Below are 21810 nucleotides of genomic sequence, written 5' to 3'. Positions count from 1 at the left end.
AGCGCCCAGCGGCCTGGGTTTGAGTTCACGGGAGCCAAGGGGTCGGGTGGGGGTTTCTGTTGCCTCGGTTTACATTTCTCCAGCCCTGGAGGTCAGGCGTCCTCCCGCTGTCTCTGGATTGTGGGGACCTCCTAGCCTGCGGGTCCTCCTCTTGCCTCCAGGAACCTCAAGAAGTTCCGCCGCTGGCAGTGTGAGCAGGTGCGTGCGCTCCGCGGCGAGGCCAAGAGCTCCTGGAGGCGGCTGGTCGGGGTGGAAAGCGCCTGCAACGTGGACTGCCGCTTCAAGCTCAGCACCCACAAGATGCTGTTCATCGTGAACTCCGAGGACTACATGTACCGCCGAGGGACGCTGTGCCGGGCCAAGCAGGTGTCCTTCTCTGCCCGAGCCCCGGGAACCTGGGGCCTGCCCACAGCTGTTTGGGGGTATCTGGGCCCCTGAGATCCAGCCCATGGCCCTTTGGGGTGCCTAGGCCCCCAAGTTGCACTCCATGGCACTCTGGGGTGCCTGGGCCCCTGAGATCTAAGCCATGGCTTTCTAGGGTGTGTGGGCCCTTGAGGTCTGAGCCATGGCCCTCTGGGGTGTGGGGGCCCCTGAGGTCTGAGCCATGGCCCTCTGGGGTGTGGGGGCCCCTGAGGTCTGAGCCATGGTCCTCTGGGGTGTGTGGGCCCCTGAGGTCTGAGCCATGGCCCTCTGGGGTGTGTGGGCCCCTGAGGTCTGACCACGGCCCTCTGGGGTGTGTGGGCCCCTGAGGTCTGACCACGGCCCTCTGGGGTGTGTGGGCCCCTGAGGTCTGAGCCATGGCCCTCTGGGGTGTGTGGGCCCCTGAGGTCTGACCACGGCCCTCTGGGGTGTGTGGGCCCCTGAGGTCTGAGCCATGGCCCTCTGGGGTGTGTGGGCCCCTGAGGTCTGACCACGGCCCTCTGGGGTGTGTGGGCCCCTGAGGTCTGACCACGGCCCTCTGGGGTGTGTGGGCCCCTGAGGTCTGAGCCATGGCCCTCTGGGGTGTGTGGGCCCCTGAGGTCTGACCACGGCCCTCTGGGGTGTGTGGGCCCCTGAGGTCTGACCACGGCCCTCTGGGGTGTGTGGGCCCCTGAGGTCTGACCACGGCCCTCTGGGGTGTGTGCTTGGCTCTGGGGCGCCTGGGCCGTCCTCATCGCTGCTCCCCCACCCCGGCAGGTGCAGCCCCTGGTCCTTCTGCGCCACCACCAGCACTTTGCGGAGTGGCACAGCCGCTGGCTGGAGGACAACGTGACAGTGGAGGCAGCCAGTCTGGTGCAGGACTGGCTGATGGGGGAGGACGACGAGGACATGGTGCCCTGCAAGACGCTCTGCGAGACGGTGCGCGTGCACGGGCTGCCCGTGAACCGCTACCGCGTGCAGTACAGCCGCCGCCCGGCCTCGCCCTGACGCCCCCGCGCGGGCACTCGGCAGCGCACCGCAGAGTGCGCGCTTCCTGGGCCTGCACGCCCCTTGGGCGTTCTCATGAACAACGTGAGGGGCGCAGAGCGTCCCCCAGCCTTGCTGCTATGGGCTGAGCTCCGGAGAAGGGCGGGTGGCGGCAGCTCTTGGCCCCACGCTGTCATCCCTCTTGGCTTCCCCACTTCCTTTGGGCCCGTCCTGTGCCAAACCTGCCCTCCCTCGCACTTGAACTCCAGGGGTTTGGTCCCCGCTGGCGCGGGGAGGATCAGTGCACTGGCCAAGGCACAAGTGAGCACGTTCACACGCCTGCGGGGCCACTCCTGTCATGCGTGCCAAACCCCCAGGCCTGGGGCCGCAGTCCTTTTCTGCACGTGGTGAAAGTCGGCGAAGAGCCGCGCCACGCCTCACGTTTGGGAGGGAGCAGCCTTTGAGAACCCCTGGGCACCTGAGGAGTCAGGCCTGGGTGGACTTGCTTGAAAAGCGTGTCCTTCCCGAGGGGTTGTGAGAGCTTCTAGAAACATTCCCCAAGCTGGACACCTGCACTGACGGCTTTGAAAATGAGATGAGCCCTCTCAGCTCTTGGGGTCCCCTTGGATGCCCAGATGTGGAGTTGGGTGGGCGGTGCCAGGACTGCCCGGAAGACCCTCCTCTGGGAAAGAGGCTCAAACCCTGTATTGATCCAACAGCTGCGCTCTGTGCCCTATGGGGAGGGGCCCCCCTGGCGCGTCCGCTGAGCTCGAGTGCCCCCTCCCTGGGAGGGCCTGGGGTGCACTTGTGTACCGAAGATGGACATTCTAGAAGTATATATATGCACACACCTATTTATTCCTCTATGCTCATAGTGGTTGTAACTTCTACAGCGGCCAAGTGCCACAGCTTCTCTGGGGGTAACTGCCTTCCTTGTTGAATTCCGCCCACCCACCCCAGCGCCTCCATTCCTGCAGCCGCCACCCTGGAGTGGGCACAGGTGTGGGGGGCGGAGGGCTTTCTGTGCCAAGAATGCCAAGTAGTTCGGGCCAGGGACCAGCCCTTTGAACCATGAGACAGCTCTGGCCAGGCCCCTGGCATCATCAGACACGGGTGGGCTCCCCCGACACACGAGCCCGGTAGCACCCCTGTGCAGCCGCCGCCTCCAGCCGCAGCACTCGCCTTCCTGCAGCTGAGCTGTGCCAGACCCAAGGTTCCGGAAATTCTAGAAGTTACCTGTGGAACTCTAGGTTTGCGAGGCCTTAGACTCCAGCCCCGGGCAATTTCCAGGCCAACCCGTCCTGCCCGGGTGTCTCCTCGCCCGTGTTTTCTCAAGTGTAATTCACGCACTTTGTACGCATCCTTGTTTTATAAGAAGGACATCCACCAGAATTCCTGACCCAGACCCTCCCAGCAGCCGTCCTCCTCAGGAGCCCGCAGCCCCCCACCTGTAGCTGCACCCAGGCCTGGGGTGCAGGCCAGACCCCACCGAGCCCCTGCCCTGCATGCTTCTAGGGAGCATCTCTTCCGTTTTTGAAGAAATTTATGTTCTGGGGCTTGTACTTCCTTTGCAGCTGTTTTGAATGTAGTTTTCCTTTTCTATTTATTTGCACATTAAAGTTAAAAACTAAATACCTAAAGCTGTGAGGTTCAGTCAGTCATTTCCTGTGAGCACATCTTGGGGTGACCTCTTGCTGCCAGGGGAGCTGATCTGACCACAGGGCGTGCGCCTGGGTTTGTTCCCTTAGGGTGTAGCCCTGTCTGCGGAGTATTTTCTAGAATATTCATTCCCACCTCAGTTTTCACATGGTAGGAGTGAGACGTCTCCTCTGAGTGTGGTACATGCGGAACATAATTTGAAGACTGCAGTGTTTGCTGTGAACCTTCTGCACCCACCCACCCACCCACTTGGAACACCAGGTCCAGAAGCCCCAGGTGGGAGGGGCTGCAGGTCTCCCCCTGCTCCAGCCCTTCAAAGCCACCCTCCCTGCTTCTACAGCTCCCCCCCGGCCCACCCTTCCTCTCACTCACCTGTCCCCGAAACATCCCCACGACCCCGTTCTGCTGAGGGGAGGTGAGGCTGAAGGACAAGGAATTGAGGACTAGCTGCTGGCTGAGGTCTGTTTGCCACTCTTCTCACTGTTGTAGTAAAGTACCTGTGCCACAATGTATCACGTGACCATTTTAAGTGTACAGTTCAGTGGTAAAAAGTCCACACACACTGGGAATTCCCTGGATCCCAGTGGTTAGGACTCCACCCTCTCACTGAGGTGCACGTGCAGTTTTGATCTCTGGTTGGGGAACTAAGATCCTGCAAGCCCTGTGGCTTGGCAAGGAATGAAGGAACCGAGGGAGGGAGGGAAGAAAGCACATCCATGTGGCTGTAGAACCGTGCCCACCGACCATCTCCAGAATTTCCTCATCTTCCCACACTGAAATCCTGTCCTCAGTTACACACTCACTCCCCATCCACCCTCTCCCAGCCCTGGTACCCAACTAGTCTAGTCTTCTGTGTCTCTGAATGTGGCCACTAAGGACTTGATATAAGTGGAATCATATACTTTGGCCAGGCTTCCCAGGTGGCACTATTGGTAAAGAACCTGCCTGCCAATGCCGGAGACCTAAGAGATGCAGGTTTGATCCCTGGGTCGGGAAGATCCCCTGGAGAAGGGCTTGGTAACCCACTCTAGGATTCTTGCTTGGGAAATCCCACGGACAGAAAGGAGCCTGGTGGGCTACAGGCCACGGGGTCACAAAGAATCAGACACGACTGAAGCGACTTAGCACACACGCATGCATACTTTGACCACCTGATGCAAAGAGCTGATTCATTGGAAAAGACCCTGATGCTGGGAAAGATTGAGGGTGGGAGGAAAAGGGGGCGACAGAGGATGAGATGGTTGGATGATGTCATCAACTCTACATGAGTTTGGGCAAACTCCGGGACATAATGAAGGACAGGGATGCCTGGCGATCTGCAGTCCGTGGGATCAGAGTCAAACATGACTGAGTGACTGAACATCAGCAATATGCAACATTTGTCCTTTCGTGACTGGCTTACTTCACTCAGCACAGTGTCTTTGAATGAAGCCCATCCATGTTGTAGCCTGTGTCAGAATTTCCTTCCTTTTACAGCCACTACTATGCCTTTTTTTAAGCATAAAATTTTAAGCATAAAAATTAAGTTTTTATGGGAAGTGATGCACAGTGCACAAAGTTCCAATAGTACAAAAAAGCACACAGAGAAAAGCAGGCCCCCAGGTCTCTCTGAAGGCAGCCGGCCCCCAGCATCCCCCAGGGGGTGCCTCCATGTGGCTTGTCGTTTTTCTGGGACAGCCGCCCTGAACCATCACATACTGTGTTTGGGGGCCCTCTCCTGTGGGACAGGACTGTTTCCATGGTGACTAGTGGGGGAGGGGGAGTTATTTATGGGCACCTCCTACACCCACCCCCACTGCTGGAAATTTCCCAGCACAGACGTCTTCCTGCGCGTGTGTATCTGCCATAAATTTCTAGACACAGAACTCCTGAGTCAAGCCACCCTCCTCAGGGCGGGGAAGAGCTGCCCCCGCCGCCCCCAGCTTCCCCTGAGCAGGCTTCCTGCTCTCTCCTGGAGGGGCGGCAGGGGGTCCCCGTCCCCACTTTCCTGTGTGGTGAGAGTGTCCCCATCATCACTGGTCACGTGTGCTGTGAGACGCAGGCATGGGGCTGAATGTGTTACTGGTGTTGGAGGAAACTGCTCAGAAATGAGGGAGAGGCTCCTGGCTGTGACCCCTGCTCCCGCTGAAGCTCCCCAAGCCTCAGTATCTGCGCCCCCAACCCTGGGGCTGGGGGCAAGGACCTCGGCATCTCAGCCTCCAACTGAACTGACTCTATCATGGACTGCTTGGTCATTTCCTGGCTGGTCCCCGTGTCCCCAGCTGTGTGGCTAGATTAGGGCTTGCCATACCAGGACACCGTCTCATCCAATCCCCTCTCCAACCCCGAGTTCTTCTTTCCTCCCCACGGTTCCCACAGGATGCCCCTGCTCCCCGACCTTGCCCCACCACTGTGGCCCAGCCCTGACCACACAGAAACCAAGAACCCCTAGGGCGGGCCCGCCCCAGGGTAGGATGGGATAGCTCCTTCTGAGGTCTGGAGGGGGATCTCATTCAGGAGAGAGGAGCACCTTCCCCTCTGGGTGGGACATGGAGAGGTCTCTGGGGTGAAGGCCTGAAGGAAAGGGAGCTCGGGGTGCTCTCTGGCCTAGCTGGCTGCCTCCCTCCAGCTCAGGCACGGCCGTAGCCCCTGGTCACACCTGGGACCCCAGGTGGAGGGTGGGCCCAGGACAGGAAAAGAAGGGGCTTTGAGAAGAGGAAGCAGTTCCCTCCCAGAGATAGCCGCCGCTGGGCTCCCCTAAGACCCCCAGGACAGTACGTGGTCAGCACTGGGGGCTCTGGCTGAAGACCAAAACCTCCTCAATCCTCAGCAGACCCCAGGCTCACCAGGCTTTCTGCTCTCTCCATCTTCCTCTGCATCTACCTGAGGGCTTGTGTTGCGTTAAGCAGCATGACGTCCGGCAGCCCCCACAGAGGGCCAGGGGCATTTACGGGGGGTCCACTCCCCTCTTCTGACCTCTGACCTGGTGTCCTGCCTGCCAGAGCCGGGGGTGTGGATTTGGGAGGAGAGGGCTTCAGGAGGGGCCAAGAGCTCTTGATTGGGGGGTAGGGATGTCGTGCAGAGGGCTGGTTCCAAGAAAGGGAGGGACGTGGTTCCAGAGGGCTGGAACCGAGATGTGACTGGCCAGCAAGAAGTGGCCACTTGGCCCCCGGGGGCTTCCTGGGCTGGGCCGGGGCTGGAGGTTCCATCTCACTGGCTGAGCACCTAGAGCCGGAGTGACCCCAGCTGCCCGATCTCCTTAGGCCAGGCCTGGGGCCGCCCACCCACTCGTGAGGACAGGGGCTGGCTTATCTCACACGGCCCTGTTAACTCCTCCACGGGCACTCAGGAAGTTGGGGGTGGGGGTCCAGCCAGGCAGGAAGACCGAGGTCAGCCGGCCACAGCCCAGAGCAGCGAGCACCCAGCTCCACCAACATGTGGGTACTCTTGCTGCTGTGGCCTCTGGCCCTGGGGTTCAGCCTGGGTGACACCCTGACCCCCATCGGCTTTGAGGACACGGGGAGCGCAGCAGAAGGCGATGGTGAGTGACCTCGGGCCCTGCCTTGGAACTGAGAGGGAGGTCGCTCAGAGCCAGCAAAGACAGCGAACTGGGGGTGGGGGGGGGTCTTCCAGCCCAGCCTGGAGTCCACAGGGGCTGGGGTTGTCTGTGTCCAGCTCTGTCCCGGGGGCTCCTGAGAACTGGGGCCCACTCCAGTTTCTCAGGAGGTAGCACCATCCAGTCGGGAAACCAGATGAGGGATCGGTGGGTGGGGGTTAGGGGTGGTGATGCTTCTATCCCCTTCCCTCTGGATCGCTCTCCCCACAGACATCACACAGAGGCCCCACCCCCGCAGCTTCCCCGGCCAGCCCTGTGCCAATGACAGCAACACCCTGGAGCTCCCTCCCAACTCTCGGGCCCTGCTGCTGGGCTGGGTGCCCACGAGGCTGGTGCCTGCGCTCTATGGGCTGGCCCTGGCAGTGGGGCTGCCCGCCAACGGCCTGGCACTGTGGGTGCTGGCCACGCAGGTGCCCCGACTGCCCTCCACCATGCTGCTGATGAACCTGGCGGCCGCTGACCTGCTGCTGGCGCTGGCGCTGCCGCCACGGATTGCCTACCACCTGCGGGGCCAGCGCTGGCCCTTCGGCGAGGCCGCCTGCCGCCTGGACACGGCCGCACTCTACGGCCACCTGTACGGCTCCCTGTTGCTGCTGGCCGCTGTCAGCCTGGACCGCTACCTAGCTGTGGTGCACCCGCTGCGGGCCCGCACCCTGCGAGGCCAGCGCCTGGCCAGCGGGCTCTGCGTCACAGCCTGGCTGGCGGCGGCTGCCCTGGCGATGCCCCTGGCGCTGCAGCAGCAGACCTTCCGGCTGTCACGCTCTGACCACGTGCTATGTCACGACGTGCTGCCCACCGGTGCCCAGGCCTCCTACTGGCGGCCCGCCTTCATCTGCCTGGCGGGGTTCGGCTGCTTCCTGCCGCTGCTGGCCATGGTGCTGAGCTACGGGGCCACTCTACGCACGCTGGCGGCTGGGGGCCGGCGGTACGGCCACGCGCTGCGGCTGACCGCGCTGGTGCTGGTCTCCGCCGTGGCCCTCTTCGCGCCCAGCAACGTGCTGCTGCTGTTGCACTTCTCAAACCCTGGCCCTGACGCCTGGGGGGACCTGTACGCCGCCTACGTGCCCAGCCTGGCGCTCAGCACCCTCAACAGCTGTGTGGACCCCTTCATCTATTACTTCGTGTCTGCCGAGTTCAGGAGCAAGGTGCAGGAGGGGTTGCTCCGCCGGGGACCTGGCACGGCCATGGCCTCCAGGGAGGGCGGCAGCCGGGCGACGGGGACCCGGTCCTCCTCACTCATGTGACAGGTCCTTCACAGGCTGGATGAACAGGAAGGGAGTCATTCTGGGTTGAATAGGGTCCCCTCCAGATTCACATCCACTGGGAACCTCCCAAGTTGAGCTTATTTGGAAACAGGGTCTTTGCAGGTATGATTAGCTAGAATGAGGTCACACTGGAGTACAGGGTGGGCCCTAAATCCAATGTGACTGGTGTCCTTACAAGAAAAGGATGCAGAGACATACAGAGAAAGCCACTTGACAGTGGGGGCAGAGGTGGGGTGACGTGGCCGCAAGCCACAGACTGCTGGCAGCGACTAGAAGCAGCCAGGGGAGCAGCCTGGGGCAGTCTCCCTCGGAGCCCCCAGAGGGAGCAACGCTGCCTACACCTTAATCTTGGACTTCTAGCCTCCAGAACTGCCAGAGAATAAACTTCTGATGTTTGAAGCCACCTGGTTTGTGGTACTCAGTTATGGAAGCCCCAGGAAAAGATGGGGATTCAATGTAGTTTTCTGGGTCTGATCAGCTCCCTTGTGACTGAGTCCAAGGTAGGGATGCTGCCTTAAGACCTGCTGTAGGATCCCACCCAAGAGGAGGCTTGGGCCCCTGACACCCCCGGGGGCCAAAGCAGCTGGGAGCCCTGTTGGCTGTCCTTCTCATCCCCAGAAGCCAGGCTCCAGCTTTGGGATGGGCTTTATGGCTCTGAGGCTCCCACCTCAGTCCCCCAAAGCCTGGTGCAACCCATCTTGGGAGCTATGGAGTTCAGCCTCCTGCTGTGACCCTGATTACCAGACATCACCTCCTGCTCCTCACCTGTGGTCTGATTCCTCTCTGTCAGCTCCCCAGTGGAGCGGGTGGGTGGGCAATAGGAGTAAGATTTAGGGTGTGCACCCAGGCTCAGGGGGCTGCAGCTCTGCAAACCCCACCCCCAGCCACTTGAAGGCTGCTTTGAATCGAGTTGGGGGACACCACATGTGGAGGGGCGACCGCAGCCCCAGACACACACACACATACATAACCTGCTGCTTCCCACCCAGGCGGGCAGCGCGGGGCAGGGTGTCGGGAGCCACTGAGGCATCAGCTGTGGGGGTAAGCAAGCCATCCCCAGAAGCAGAGGGAATGGGCACCATTTCTGGGCTCCCCATTGAGTTCCTGTCTCAGGTCTGGGGAAGAGTGACCAGCCCCAGGACACACACACACACATGCTCACCCACGTAAGTGGGAGCCTGCGGCCGTGTGAGTAATGTCAATGAAGCATATTGTGTCACTAACCTGGTGTGAGGAGGTACTGGAGCATCCCAAGATGTTACCATTGGGGAAGTTGGGTGAAAGGGTACGTGAGACCTCCCTCTGTTGTTATGTTGCTGTTGTTTAGTCGCTCAGTCGTATCCCACTCTTTGCCACCCCATGGACTGTAGCCCTCCAGGCTTCTCTGTCCATGGGATTTCCCAGACAAGAATCCTGGAGAGGGTTGTCATGTCCTTCTCCAGGGGATCTTCCTGACCCAAGGATGGAACCCACGTCTCCTGTATTGACAGCCGGGTTCTAAGCCCCCATATTGGAATGATTCTTTACAAATGCACTGAATTTATGATGATCTTGGGGTTCAGGTGTTCCAAAGCCTCCTCCCCATCCTCCTTGGAAAGGCTGGGCTGTGGATGAAGGGATGGAAGCAAAGGGCCAGATGAGAGCCGGCTTCAGCCCCTGGAGCTGCCCCTCAGCCTCCCCAGCCCACAGGAGGTTCAAGCCTGCCAGGGACTTGAAGGAAATGAGCTTTTATTACACCAGCAGCCTCCATGGCAAGTGGGCAACAGGGCCTTGGCCAAGGGAACTGTAACCCTGTAGGCTGGTGGGGGTCAGGGATCAGCACACTGCATGTCGGGGACCCCCAGGCTGGGCCGCCCCCTCAGGGTCTCCGTACTGTCCCGAGATGAGCTGTGTGGGCTGAAATAAATACCACCGCGGAGGGAGAAGACAGGCCAACACAGGGGAGGAGCAGCTCGGAGGCAGGTCTGCGCGCATGGCTTCGGTTGGTCCAGAGCTGGGACACCCTCCGAGGTTGCTAGTGGGAGTGACAATCCTCCAGCTGGGGTCCCGGGAGAGCAGGGGTTCAAGGGGCGGTGAGGTCCAGAAGCAGGAAGATGAAAGTGCATCTTCTTAGAGCCCAGAACTTCCCCACAGAGCCTGGTGCCATCCAGACCTAACATTCAGGGGGCCCCTGAGGCAAGATGGGGCTGCAGGGGCTGGGACAGATCTGGGGCAACTTGGGGTTCGGGTCCTGGGGCTCAGCAGCTTGGGTGGCCCAAAGGGAGGCTGGGACTTCTGCATTTTGGAGAAGAGGGGCCTGTTTTGTTTCCAAGTTGCTGACGCTGTGTCCGAGACTTGGCCAGAGTTGTGTCCCCTCAGAAACAGGCCTTTGGCCACGAGTCCTTCCCAGAGATGTCCCTTCTCTGGGGAGCAGCGTGTCAGGCTGTGAGAGCTCCTCCAGCTACCCAGCCTGTGGGCTACGGGGTGGGGCGCCTGGAACTCCAGCTGCAGCTGGGGAGGAGGGGGAAGGGGCCTCCAGCCACCCCACTGACTGTCCTCCCTGTTGAGGTGGGGGCTGGGCCCCCGGGAGGCCCACCATCCATCAGGGTAGGTCTCTGCCAGTCCACGTATCGGGTTCGACTGGAAGCAGGGGTCACCTGGGGTGGGGTCTACCAGCCCCTAAACAGTCAAGTCTCCTGTCGCCAGCCCTCTTTCGGCAGGTAGAAATCACGGCCTGATCACGTCTTCCAGCTTGGAGTTTTAGGAGGAGAAGCCACTCTGACTGATAGGAGAGAAGGGAAGATGCCTGTGGGCTGCAGGCCTTGGGGGAGGGGCTGCGGACCCCTCCCTTGCACTGGCCGCCAAGGGGCACTCAGGATGGCTGCTTCCACCCACTGACACAGGAGCACCCCCCTGGAACAGAGGTGAGGGTACATGGTCCAGCCAGACCCCTCACAGTGGCGGGATGGGGTGCTCACTTTTGGTAAGAATGAGCATAGCTTGCATGGGACCACCGTTCAAATCGAGAACGTATCCGTGGAACTCGATCAGCTATGAGAAGCCAGGAACTACTGATCCAACACCAGCCACGGATGCGCTGTCAGTGGTTCACTTTTCTCACTCACTCTATTGAGTGAGAAAAAGCCAATCTCGAAAGGCTACATACCCCGAGATTCTGTTTACAAAGCAGCCCTGAAGTGACAAAATTATAGGGTGGGAAGACAGATGAATGGCTACGGGGAAAGCAAGGTGGACATGGCTATAAAACAGCAGCTAGAGGGATCCTTGAGGTGATGGGCTGTCCAGGAGCTTGACTGCAGTCATGATTACAGAAAGCTACCAGTGCTGAAAGGGGCTTCCCTCATGGCTCAGCTGGTCAAGAATCTGCCTGCAATGCAGGAGACCCTGGTTTGATTCCTGGGTCGGGAGAAATCCTCTGGAGAAGGGATAGGCTACCCACTCCAGTGTTCTTGGGCTTCTCTTGTGCTGGTAAAGAATCAGCCTGCAATGAAGCAGAACTGGGTTCGATCCCTGGGTTGGGAGGATCCCCTGGAGAAGGGAAAGGCTACCCACTCCAGTGTTCTGGCCTAGAGAATTCCATGGACTGTATAGTCCATGGGGTGGCAAAGAGTCGGACATGACTGAGTGACTTTCACTTTCACGTGTGCGGGAACTGCAGACTCAACGGCCACCGAGTACACGTAAATGTGGCGAAATGAGTGAGAAGGGCAGACTGCACTCACGTCAGTTTCCTGGTATGACACTGTAACTTGAATTCTTGGTCATGTTACCAATGAGGGGAACTGGATGAAGGGCACCTAAAGCTCTCTCTGTTATTTCTTACAACTGCCTGTGAGCCTACAGTGGCTTCAAATTTTCAAGTTTAATAAAAATCTCCCCTTCCATAATGCAAATAAAAGCAGATCTGTCTCAGAAGACACTGGAAAGAATGGGCAACACCTGGGAGGCTTTAAAGGTGTTATCATTCAGTCGCTAAGTCGTGTCCGAATCTTTTGTGACCCCATGGACTGCAGCCCTCCAGGCTTTTCTCTGTCTGTGGAATTCTCCAGGCAAGAATAGTGGAGTGGGTTGCCATTTCCTTCTCCCGAGGATTTTCCCCACCCAGGGATCGAACCCGCGTTTCCTGCATTGATAGGTGGATTCTTTACCACTGAGTCACCACTGTGCTGCTGCTGCTAAGTCACTTCAGTCGTGTCCGACTCTGTGCGACCCCACAGACGGCAGCCCACCAGGCTCCCCAGTCCCTGGGATTCTCCAGGCAAGAACACCGGAGTGGGTTGCCATTCCCTTCTCCAGTGCATGAAAGTGAAAAGGGAAAGTGAAGTCGCTCAGTCGTGTCCGACTCCTAGCGACCCCATGGACTGCAGCCCACCAGGCTCCTCCGTCCATGGGATTTTCCAGGCAAGAGTGCTGGGGTGGGGTGCCATTGCCTTCTCCGGAGTCACCACTGTACATATGACAATTATAGCATGAGGGACGGGAGGGGACAACACATGGACATAACCAGCTCCAAAGTTGCTACGTTTTGGCGAAATGGTTACCATACTCCCACCAAGTAGGCTGTGAAAAGTTTAAAGATGTATATAGTTTGGTTCCTCAGAGCTACCACGATAACTGAATTAAAGTGGAATTCTAAAAGATATTCAATTAATACAAAAGAGGGCATGGAGCCGACTTCCCTGATGGTCCAGTGGTTAAGAATCTGCCTGGCAACAGCAGGAGACATGGCTTCGATGCCTGTTCAGGGATCTAAGATTCCACAGGCTGCGGAGCAACTAGGCCCACACACCACCCACCGCTGCTGCTGCTGCTGCTGCTGCTGCTGCTGTATCGCTTCAGTCGTGTCCAACTCTGCACAACCCCACAGATGGCAGCCTACCAGGCTCCCCTGTCCCTGGGATTCTCCAGGCAAGAACACTGGAGTGGGTTGCCATTTCCTTCTCCAGTGCATGAAAGTGAAAAGTGAAAGTGAAGTCGCCCAGTCGCGTCCAAACTCTTTTCGACCCCATGGACCGCAGCCTACCAGGCTCCTCCATTCATGGGATCTTCCAGGCAAGAGTACTGGAGTGGGGTGCCATCGCCTTCTCCCCACCCACCACTAAGGAGTCCATATGCTGTAACTACTGAAGCCCGAGGGCCACAACTACTGAGCCTTCAAGACACAACTGGAGCTTGAAGAGCTTCCGTGCTCTGCAATGAAAGAGCCCCCACACTGTAACTAAAATCCAATGTAGCCAAATAAATGAATTTAAAAAAAAATTTTTTTTAAGAAATTTGATTAGGAAGGAGAGAAGAGAGAGAATGTGTGAAGTGGAGGTGGGGGGAAAGAGGGCACGGAAGGGAAAATGAAACAAAATACTGCAGCAGTAACCCTAGACCCAGCTCCACCAGTAATTACACGCGTGTGAACTAAACCCAGTGCCTAGTGCAAGACGGTACACCCTCAAGTCTCCAGGACTTTGGTGAGTGCTGGTAGAAAAGTTTTCCTACTGGTTTGCTGAGTGGGAATATAAACCAGCCTTTGCCACCAGCATGGGGTGGAGAGACCCTTTACCACCCAGGAAGGCAGGGCTCTGAGGCTTGCCAGTGCAGCCAGTCTCCAGGGCCTGGCACTTACCTAAGCTGATAGATCAACCTGTTGTTTAAACCACTTGAGTTGAGTTGGCTCAAACCAAAAGATTTGCCTCCTCCAGGAAGCCCCTTCCCAGCCTCCCCACACAGAGCTCTCTGGTGACATTTCCTCCATCCTTCCCAACTCCACTTGGGCTCCTCTGAGCTCTTTGTCACCTCAGTCTCAAATTCCAGGCTTCCGTGTTCATCTTGACACTGTCCAGCTGGAGCAAGAATCTGGCTAACGTATCAATTTAGCCAGAACCCCATATCCTCCATATTGATCCCTCTTGATATCTGATTGGGTTCTTCATCCTGCCCTGCTCCTCCCCATCTCTCATGATCTCTCAATCAACCTGGCCTGCCATCAGCAAGAATAAGGTTCAGTCTCTTTAGCTAGAATATCCCCCCTCCACCCCCTATTGTTTCCTCTCAGTAATTTTCCATTCACTGACTCCCCTTCCCCACTCCTTGGCTATGCTTACTATGCTCAGTCATGTCTGACTCTTTGCAACCCCACGGACTGTAGCCTACCAACTGCTCTGTCCATGGGGATTCTCCAGGCAAGAATACTAGAGTGGGTTGCCATGCCCTCCTCCAGGGGATCTTCCCAACCCAGGGATCAAACCCAGGTCTCCCACATTGCAGGCAGATTCTTCATCAGCTGAGCCACCAAGGAAGCCCAAGAATACTGGAGTGCGGAGCCTATCCCTTCTCCAGGGGATCTTCTCGACCCAGGAATTAAACCAGAGTCTCCTGCATTGCAGGCAGATTCTTTACCAGCTGCGCTACCAGGGAAGTGCTCCTTGGCTATAAATTTCGCCCCCCACCTTTTTTTTTTTTTTTAGGTGTGTGTGCTTAGTTGCTTTGCTTAGTCGAGTCCAATTCTTCTTGACCCTGTGGACTGTAGACTTCCAGGCTCCTCTGTCCATGGGATTGTCCAGGCAAGAACACTGGAGTGGGCTGCCATTCCCTTCTCCAGGGGATCTTCCCAACCCAGGGATCGAACCCAGGTGTCCTGCATTGCAGGCAGATTCTTTACCGTCTGAGCCAGTTGGGTACAATTTCAACCCCACTGCAAGACTCCATAGCACCCCCTCTTGAAAAAAACATTCCTTGCATCATGAATAACTTTTTTAAAAGGGTGAGTGGGTCTCAGGGACAGGTTTGTCCTGAGGTCCAGTCCTTGGGAGGGCTTCTTAAGCTCACCTTATACATATAAGCTGCTCTCTGATATGCACTGAGTGGATGCAGGTCAAGGGAGAACAGGTTATCCACCTCATCCCCCAAAACCTTGCAGGTCGACCCTCCATCAGTAGCTTCCACAGTGGAGGGAGACTGGGGGCAGATTCAGCTCTCACCTGTCCTCTGCTTCCTTATCCAAGTCCACCAACTCATGGCCAGCTGCCAGGTGCCCGGTGTCCAGGGGACCCAAGTCATACTCGTAGCTGTACAAGGCCAAGGCTGGTGTCGGCTGCTCTGGAAGGAAGGACTGAGTCAGTAGGGAACGCACTGGAGAGAGAGGATCTGAATGACCAACAGCCCAGGGGGCTTGAGGAAGGATGTGTGGCCCAGAGCAACAGATAGGAGGTGAGGTCACAAGGTGGGGAAGGGGACACAGAAATCAGAGATGGGGAGACTCAGAAAAGCACCAAGTTAGGATGGGGCTGGAGAGAGACTGACCAAGACGGAGGAGATGCAAAGGGTTCTTGTTGCTAAGACTCTTGCAACCCCAGGGACTGTAGCCCAATATGAGATTTTCCAGGCAAGAACACTGGAGTGGGTTACCATTTCCTCCTCCAGGGGATCTTCCCCACCCAGGGATCAAAAACGTGTCTCCTGCATTGCAGGCAAACTCTACCGCTGAGCCACCAAGGGAGCCCAGTGCAAACGGACCCAGACGCAAAGAGGTGATGAGAGGAGATGGCACGATGGAGAAGATGGAGTGATACATTCCGGGATGAGGTGGAGCCCCGAGGCCGGCCCTGGGGTGGGTCCTCACCAAGCGCGCAGCGGCCAGGGGGCGCGGGCTCCAATCTCACGCGGCGGCGGCAGGCGGCCTCCTGCAGATGGCAGGCGCTGGCGTAGACAACGCCGTCGGAGCCACACACCGGCTCCCCGCTGATGCTGCAGGCGCGGGCGCAGCCACAGCGCGTGACTGTCACCCCCTCCTCCGGAACGGCCACGGGACCTCGCTCTTCAGGGGACCAGCCTGGCGGGCGAGGCGAAGCTGTCAGGGCCCTGGGAACTCCAAGCTCCCCACTTGGCCCTCGCCTCTGCCTGGGCCTGGGATGGAGAAGTCCCTAGGGGCCAGGACCACGATCCACAGAGTGGAGACAGTGCCCGGGAAGCCCTGAGCCCTGACCTGGTGGAATTTCACGTGAGTATTTGCCTAGTATTTATGAAAACAAAATTAAAAAAATAAAACTTTTGAACTAAATGCAATCTAAATTCAAGAAGTTTGGAAAATAAAGAAAAGGGTTCCCAGTAATTCCACTCCGCCCTTCGCTGCCGCCAGTCTGAGCTCACGGCTTGGGTCCCTGGATCTGCCTTGTGGGGGAGGGGAGGCAAGGGCTCCCTTTCGGGCCTCCGGCTTCTATGCCCGCCCCGCCCACCCCGCTAGACCCTGCCCACCCCGCTAGACCCCGCCCTCATCATCGCCCACTCTCTCTTGGCTCCGCCCCCTCACCCCTGCCCACACCCACCCCTCTAGGCCCCGCCCCTCCTCACTGCCATCCCCACCAGGCTAGGTCCCGCCCCCTCATCACGGCCCACACCCGCCCTTCCAGGCCCCACCTCTTTACTGCCCACCCCACCTCGATGGGCCCCGCCCTCATCCAGCTAGGACCCCGCCCCCTTCCTCTGCTCACTCCCACCCTTCGAATCCCTCCTCCTTCCACCCTGCCTGCGCACTTCAACCCCCTCGTCTCAGGACGCGCGCCCTTGACCGAGCCGGGCCTTCCTCCTTTTACCACGCTGTACGCTCCCCCGCCTGACGACTCCCTCCAAATGGGCAGCCCTCCCACAGGCCCACGGGTCGTGTTGGGGTGGGGGGTGCTCGGAAGGGGCAGTGGCCTCGCGCACTCACCGGGGCCCTGGGCCAGGGCGCGCTCCACTTCGTTGCACGCAGGCCCCGCGCACAGCTCCCGGGCGAGCGGGCTGCGCGCGCTGACATTGTAGAAGCGCGTGGCCTCGAAGGCTGCGGGACCAAGAGAGAAGGGTGACCAGGTGATGGATGACAGGGTGAGGGACCGAGCTGGGGTTGCGGGTGGCGGACGTGGGCCTACCAGGCTCATAGTAGTCGTACACCAAGATGGGCAGCGCCGACGTCCTGCCCACGACGTGCTCCCGGAGCGCCCGGAACTGCACGCACGTCAAACACCGGCTGGGGATCTGCAGGGGCAGCGGGCAGGCTCAGGCTTGGCTGGGCCCACTAGGGCTGGAGACTGAGCTTCGGCCTCTGTGCTCTATGATGCCCCAAAGTGTGAATGCAGAACTGGTTGATTGCGGGGTGCCCCGGAGGCGTGAAACAGAAACCCGATCTTATTTCGATTTTGTGGGTCCTTCCACCCACGTGGGAAGGGTCTCAGCTGGTCTTTCATCTCCCACACTCACCACGCCAGATGCCCTTCCTCCCTGTGTGTGTGTGTGTATACATTCACAGTCTTGCAATTGTGCAAGACAGGGTGCAACCACTGTCTGTAGAACTTTTCCATCTAGAAAAATGGTACAGATGAACCTGTTTGCAGGCAGGAATAGAGATGCAGACGTAGAGAATGGACATGCGGACACAGAGCAGGAAGAGGAGGGCTGGACGGATTGGGAGACCAGGACTGACATAAACACACCACCATGTCTACAGCAGATACTAGTGGGAGGCTCAGCTCAGTGCTCTGTAGTGACCTAGAGCGGTGGGATGGGGGGCGAGGTGGGAGGGAGGTCCATGAGGGAGGGGATATATGTATACATGCAGCTGATTTACTCCCTTGTACAGCAGAAACCAACACATTTATCCTCCAGAAAAAAAGAATAAAAGAAACGGGATCCCCATTTGCACCCACTGCTTATCCCCCCAACCCTGGAAACCACCAATCTGCTTTCTGTCTGTTCAACTCAGCGTGTTTTTGAGACTCAGAAAGTCAGTGCTTCATTCTGATGCCTGGATACTATTCCACACCCCTCCTAACTTTTTCCACCAAAGCGAGCTGGCTGGGGCACAGAGCAGGCAGCCGTGCCAACTCCTCATGGATTGACTCTTCTGGTTTCTTTTTCTTGGTATGAGAGCATTGCCAGAACCATTAACAGGCCATGGCAGCTATGCCCTCGCCAATGCGGCTGCTGTGGAGGCCTCTGCCCACCGCTACCCCAGCCCGCAGTACCTCATCAAAGTAGAAGAGCACTCTGCGGCCAGCCAGCTCGTACCTCTTCAGTGCCACGTGCTTGTCAAGGAGCAGCTGGCAAGGAAGCCAGAGTCAGGATATGCCCAGCCCCTCTGACCCCAATACTCTCGTCCTCTGATCTCCAAGGGCCCAAGGTGGGCTGGACCCATGAGGAGCCGAGGCCCCAGAGGCTGAGGAGTTTGCCCACAGGCATCCAGCAAGTCCCCATGGGCTAGGCCAGGGAGGTGGCAGCCAACACGCTGAGAGGGCATTCAAGGCTGAGTATCACTGTCCTGAGTGCCTGCCTCCACTTCCCTGCCACAGTCTCCCCTGATCAAGTCTCAGTCCCAGGCCAAGGCCCCGAGGCACCCACTGAGCCCTGCCACCTGCTCCTGCTTCACCTGCACCATTCACCCCCCACCCCTATCCAGCGTGCTCCACCCTCCCCACATGGCTGACCTCCTTGGCAAGGCTGCTTCCCCTCTTGGTGACCATCTCCCCCACATGCAAAATGGGGCCGGTCTCTCTTTAAGCGGAGGGTGCTGGCAAGTCTCTGGAAGCACTCCCTGGCAGCCCACGTCATCCCCAAAGTGTAAACATCCTCAGTCGCATGGGTAACAACACAGATGGCCTAGTGAGCGACACCTTCTGGGGGAGAGACCCAACCCCTCCCCACCTGCCCCTCCGCAGATGGCCAGTCTCAGAGCACCAACTTTGCCAGGAGAAAGTAAGGCAAAAACAAAAGCACAACCCCACTTTATGAAGGGCTAGGAATCTGCAACCAGGGCAGGTCCACAGACCCTGCCCGGCCCCTGCCCACCAGCGCCCCCTCACCTGCTCCAGGCTCTCGACGTCCGCCCGGAACCCTGACAGTAGGGGCACCTCCAGGACCGCCATGTTGGAGGACCCTGCATGCAGCCACCTGTCGATGAAAGGAGACAAAGAGGGGCCCTTGAACTCAAGCCCCTCAGTGGAATTCATGGTCTGCTCTGTCCCTACAGCCCTCTAGCCTGCCCCAGGTCTGGCTGCACAGACACCCTTGGGGGGGTCACTGGTCATTCCATTTCATAGCTGAAAGACTGAAACCATATGGAAAAGGCTTTGCCAAGTCTTCTTGGCCTGACCCAGGTCAACCCTAAAGGAAATCAACCCTGAATATTCATCGGAAGGACTGATGCTGAAGCTGAAGCTCCAATACTTTGGCCACCTGATGCGAAGAGCCAACTCATTGGAAAAGACCCTGATGCTGGGAAAGATTAAGGGCAAGAGGAGAAGTGGGTGACAGAGGTTGAGATGGTTGGATGGCGTCACCGACTCAATGGACATGAGTTTGAGCAAACTCTGGGGGGGATCGACTGGGTGGCGCGGTGGTAAATATTCTCCCTGCCAGTGCAGGAGACACAGGAGGTATGGGTTTGATCCCTGGGTCAGGAAAATCCCCTCAAGAAGGGAATGTCAACCCGCTCCAGTATTCTTTCCTGGAGAATCCCATGGACAGAGAAGCCTGGTGGGCTACAATCCATAGGGTCACAAAGAGTCAGACACGACTGAGTGACTGAACAACAACCACCATGTACCTCCCGTGTGGGAAACGGCTCTGTGGGGCCAAGGGAGCCCAGGCTGCTCGCCAGTGCCAGCCCCGTTTCCCCTTCTGTGACGTGGGGGAGGCGGTGGGTAAATACTGCCTCTAGGGCCTGCCTCGTGCCAGGCCCTCCCTGTGCTGGGTACTGGTGACAGGGAGGCTGGTATTCAGTGAGGGCCCTGCAGACCGTGGGCACAAGGGGACGGGATGACCAGAGCCCCTGGGATGGGCAGAGGAGGCTTCTGTGGAGGTGGGGCCTAAGAGATGCCATACCCAGCTGGCACACGGTTAGTTTCTTCCCATCTGAGAAAGGAACAGAGGTGTCCCCAGAGGATGTGCCAGGGCCAGTCCAGCTGCTTCTTGTTCCTCCACCCAATTGGATGGTGGTCACAGCCCTGCTGAACGGTACCACCCCAAGTCTCACTGCTAACTAGAAATGGTTCAGGGACAGGCTACTCTGGGGCTTGGGCCCAGTTGGGCTTGTTCTTCAGAACCTCCCAAGTTGGGGGTGGCCTTGGGCACGTGAGGGTTAAGGGTTAAGGTTAAGGAAGGTGACTGGGCAGCTCTGATGGGTTTCAGCTTCATGGCTACCAACCACCTTTGGGTTCCCCCATCATTGCCATGGCAATGAGCATCCTTTGTGGGCAGCTGCGTGCACTCCCACCTCCTGAGGACCCTCAGTGAACTGGTTCTAGGGTCACACCTGGGGCGGGTGGGTCATGGAAGGGCCACAAACAGCCGTCCCTCCCAGCCCCATCTGCCACTGGAGTCTGCTGCACCCATTCAGAAGCACTTCCATTTATTTCACTCATTTCAGAAATCATCTGTAGTGTAAGCCTTTGATTGCAAAGGGATCCATTTCAAAGACGTTCATCTTGAATAAAGATATTGACAGCTACTAACACAACAACCAATAAGGAAACAGGCTGCCCCCACCCATGAATATCTCTCTTTCAGAGCCCTGGGTAGGGACTTCCCTGATGGTTCAATAGTTAAGACTCTGAGCTTCCAACTGCAGGGGGCACAGGTTCGATCCCTGGTCAGGGAGCTAAGACTCTGCATGCAGTATGTGGGATGACCAAAATAAAATAGCCCTGGGTTATTTAAATAACTGACTACTTGGGTCACCCTGCCTTCCCCTTCCTGCACCTCAATTACCGTTCTTATATTTTAAATTCACCAATAGTGAACCCACAAAACCCTAGGCACACCCCTCCCCTCAGATTTCAATAAAGGTAGAACCGCAGTTCCATAACTTCTCTCTCTCTCTCTACCGGTGACCTCACTGGGTGACCCCCAGGAGGGTCAAGTACCCTCCAGGACCTGTGAGTAAGAAATCTTGTCCTTCACAGCTTCCTGATGAGTGTTGCTGAGGTGTGTCTTGTAATCAGAATAAGGAGCACGGGGGCTGGTCAGCCACAACTTTGGCTCTAGTCGGGAAACATCTATGGGGCCAGGTAAGTCCCCCAGACGTTCCTAGCTGAGAGCATCACTCTACAGAACATCACCCAGGCGGGGTGCCAGCCAGTGGGGCAGGACGCCTTACCTGGTGCACACCTCCAGGGTCACCTGGTACTCCTGGTGGTGCTGGTCAGCTGCTGGGTCATCATCATCAGCTGAGGAGGCAGGTGAGGGGGGTCGCTGCTGCTCAGCCTCAGGCTCCTGGAGGTTCACAAGCAGCTGGAAGGATGGCTTGGCCACCGGGTCGGGCACATTGTAGGTGACATCAATCTGGGAGATGGGGGAGGACAGAGGCTTAGGGGCCGTGGGGGTGGAGAGGGGAAAGACAGGGGCAGGAGAAGGTGGGGGAAAGCTAGAGCGATGAGGTCAGGGATACTGGAGACAGTCCTGGGCTTGGTTGTCATTCCCTTTAATCCTGATGGTGTAGGTACAACCGTCATCCCACTCTTCCATGTTTCAAGCCCAGGTGTGTCTGCAAACCGGGCTCCCTCTCCTGTTAACTACTGTGTTGTCTGGGCTCCATTTTTCAGATGGAGAAGTTGAGGCTACAGGGTTCTCCTGGCTGACTTGCCCTCTGACCATTGGCCAAAGCTCAGGAAACCAGTCTCTCCCAATCAGAATACAACTAAATCCTGAGCCTGCTGACTAAGGGGCCTCAGGGAGGGCCAGGCTGAGTCTAGGCTGGGCATCTACATTCAGACTTGGCTGAGAGAATAACCTTGAGCCACCAGGCAAGTCCCACGGTGGAGGGTGGAGCGCAGGGTCAGAGACCACCAAAATGAGAATCAGATGCGGTTTCACCCAAGGGGACACACTGCCATCTACCTTGGGTTCTGCCTTGGGCAGGGGTGGTGTGGTTTAGTCATTCAGTCG

At 57.9% G+C, this 21810-nt stretch overlaps 3 protein-coding genes across 7 annotated transcripts in view; 2 read left to right on the top strand and 1 right to left on the bottom strand.

The window, feature by feature from the left end:
- SIN3B (SIN3 transcription regulator family member B) overlaps nt 1-3026 on the top strand; it is a 44207-nt gene extending 41181 nt beyond the window's left edge. For all 3 annotated transcript variants that reach the window (XM_061421700.1, XM_061421699.1, XM_061421702.1), the window contains 2 exons: nt 162-366; nt 1177-3026. In XM_061421700.1, the coding sequence (XP_061277684.1) occupies nt 162-366; nt 1177-1407 (436 nt within the window). In that variant the 3' untranslated portion in view covers nt 1408-3026. The remainder of the gene's footprint in view (nt 1-161; nt 367-1176) is intronic.
- Nucleotides 3027-5938: 2912 nt separating this feature from the next.
- F2RL3 (F2R like thrombin or trypsin receptor 3) lies at nt 5939-8448 on the top strand. Its single transcript, XM_061421703.1, has 2 exons — nt 5939-6565; nt 6851-8448. The coding sequence occupies exons 1-2, from the start codon at nt 6460-6462 to the stop codon at nt 7882-7884; spliced, it is 1140 nt and encodes a 379-aa protein (XP_061277687.1). The 5' UTR covers nt 5939-6459; the 3' UTR covers nt 7885-8448.
- A 1168-nt stretch (nt 8449-9616) lies between these two features.
- The window catches only part of CPAMD8 (C3 and PZP like alpha-2-macroglobulin domain containing 8), a 100882-nt gene continuing 88688 nt past the window's right edge, over nt 9617-21810 (bottom strand). For 2 of the 3 annotated variants that reach the window (XM_061421697.1, XM_061421698.1), the window contains 8 exons: nt 21023-21207; nt 18729-18816; nt 17895-17969; nt 16803-16908; nt 16604-16714; nt 15518-15727; nt 14877-14994; nt 9617-10666 (listed from right to left, as the gene is read on the bottom strand). In XM_061421697.1, coding sequence (XP_061277681.1) covers nt 10645-10666; nt 14877-14994; nt 15518-15727; nt 16604-16714; nt 16803-16908; nt 17895-17969; nt 18729-18816; nt 21023-21207 — 915 coding nt within the window. In that variant the 3' untranslated portion in view covers nt 9617-10644. The remainder of the gene's footprint in view (nt 10667-14876; nt 14995-15517; nt 15728-16603; nt 16715-16802; nt 16909-17894; nt 17970-18728; nt 18817-21022; nt 21208-21810) is intronic. The other variant, XR_009737330.1, reaches the window with a different exon arrangement.

The sequence above is a fragment of the Bos javanicus genome, chromosome 7, assembly GCF_032452875.1.
Source record: "Bos javanicus breed banteng chromosome 7, ARS-OSU_banteng_1.0, whole genome shotgun sequence".
In the NCBI taxonomy this organism is placed as follows: Eukaryota; Metazoa; Chordata; class Mammalia; order Artiodactyla; family Bovidae; genus Bos; species Bos javanicus.
The sequence above is the reverse complement of the archived record's forward strand: the minus strand, read 5'-3'. Positions and strand labels throughout refer to the sequence as shown.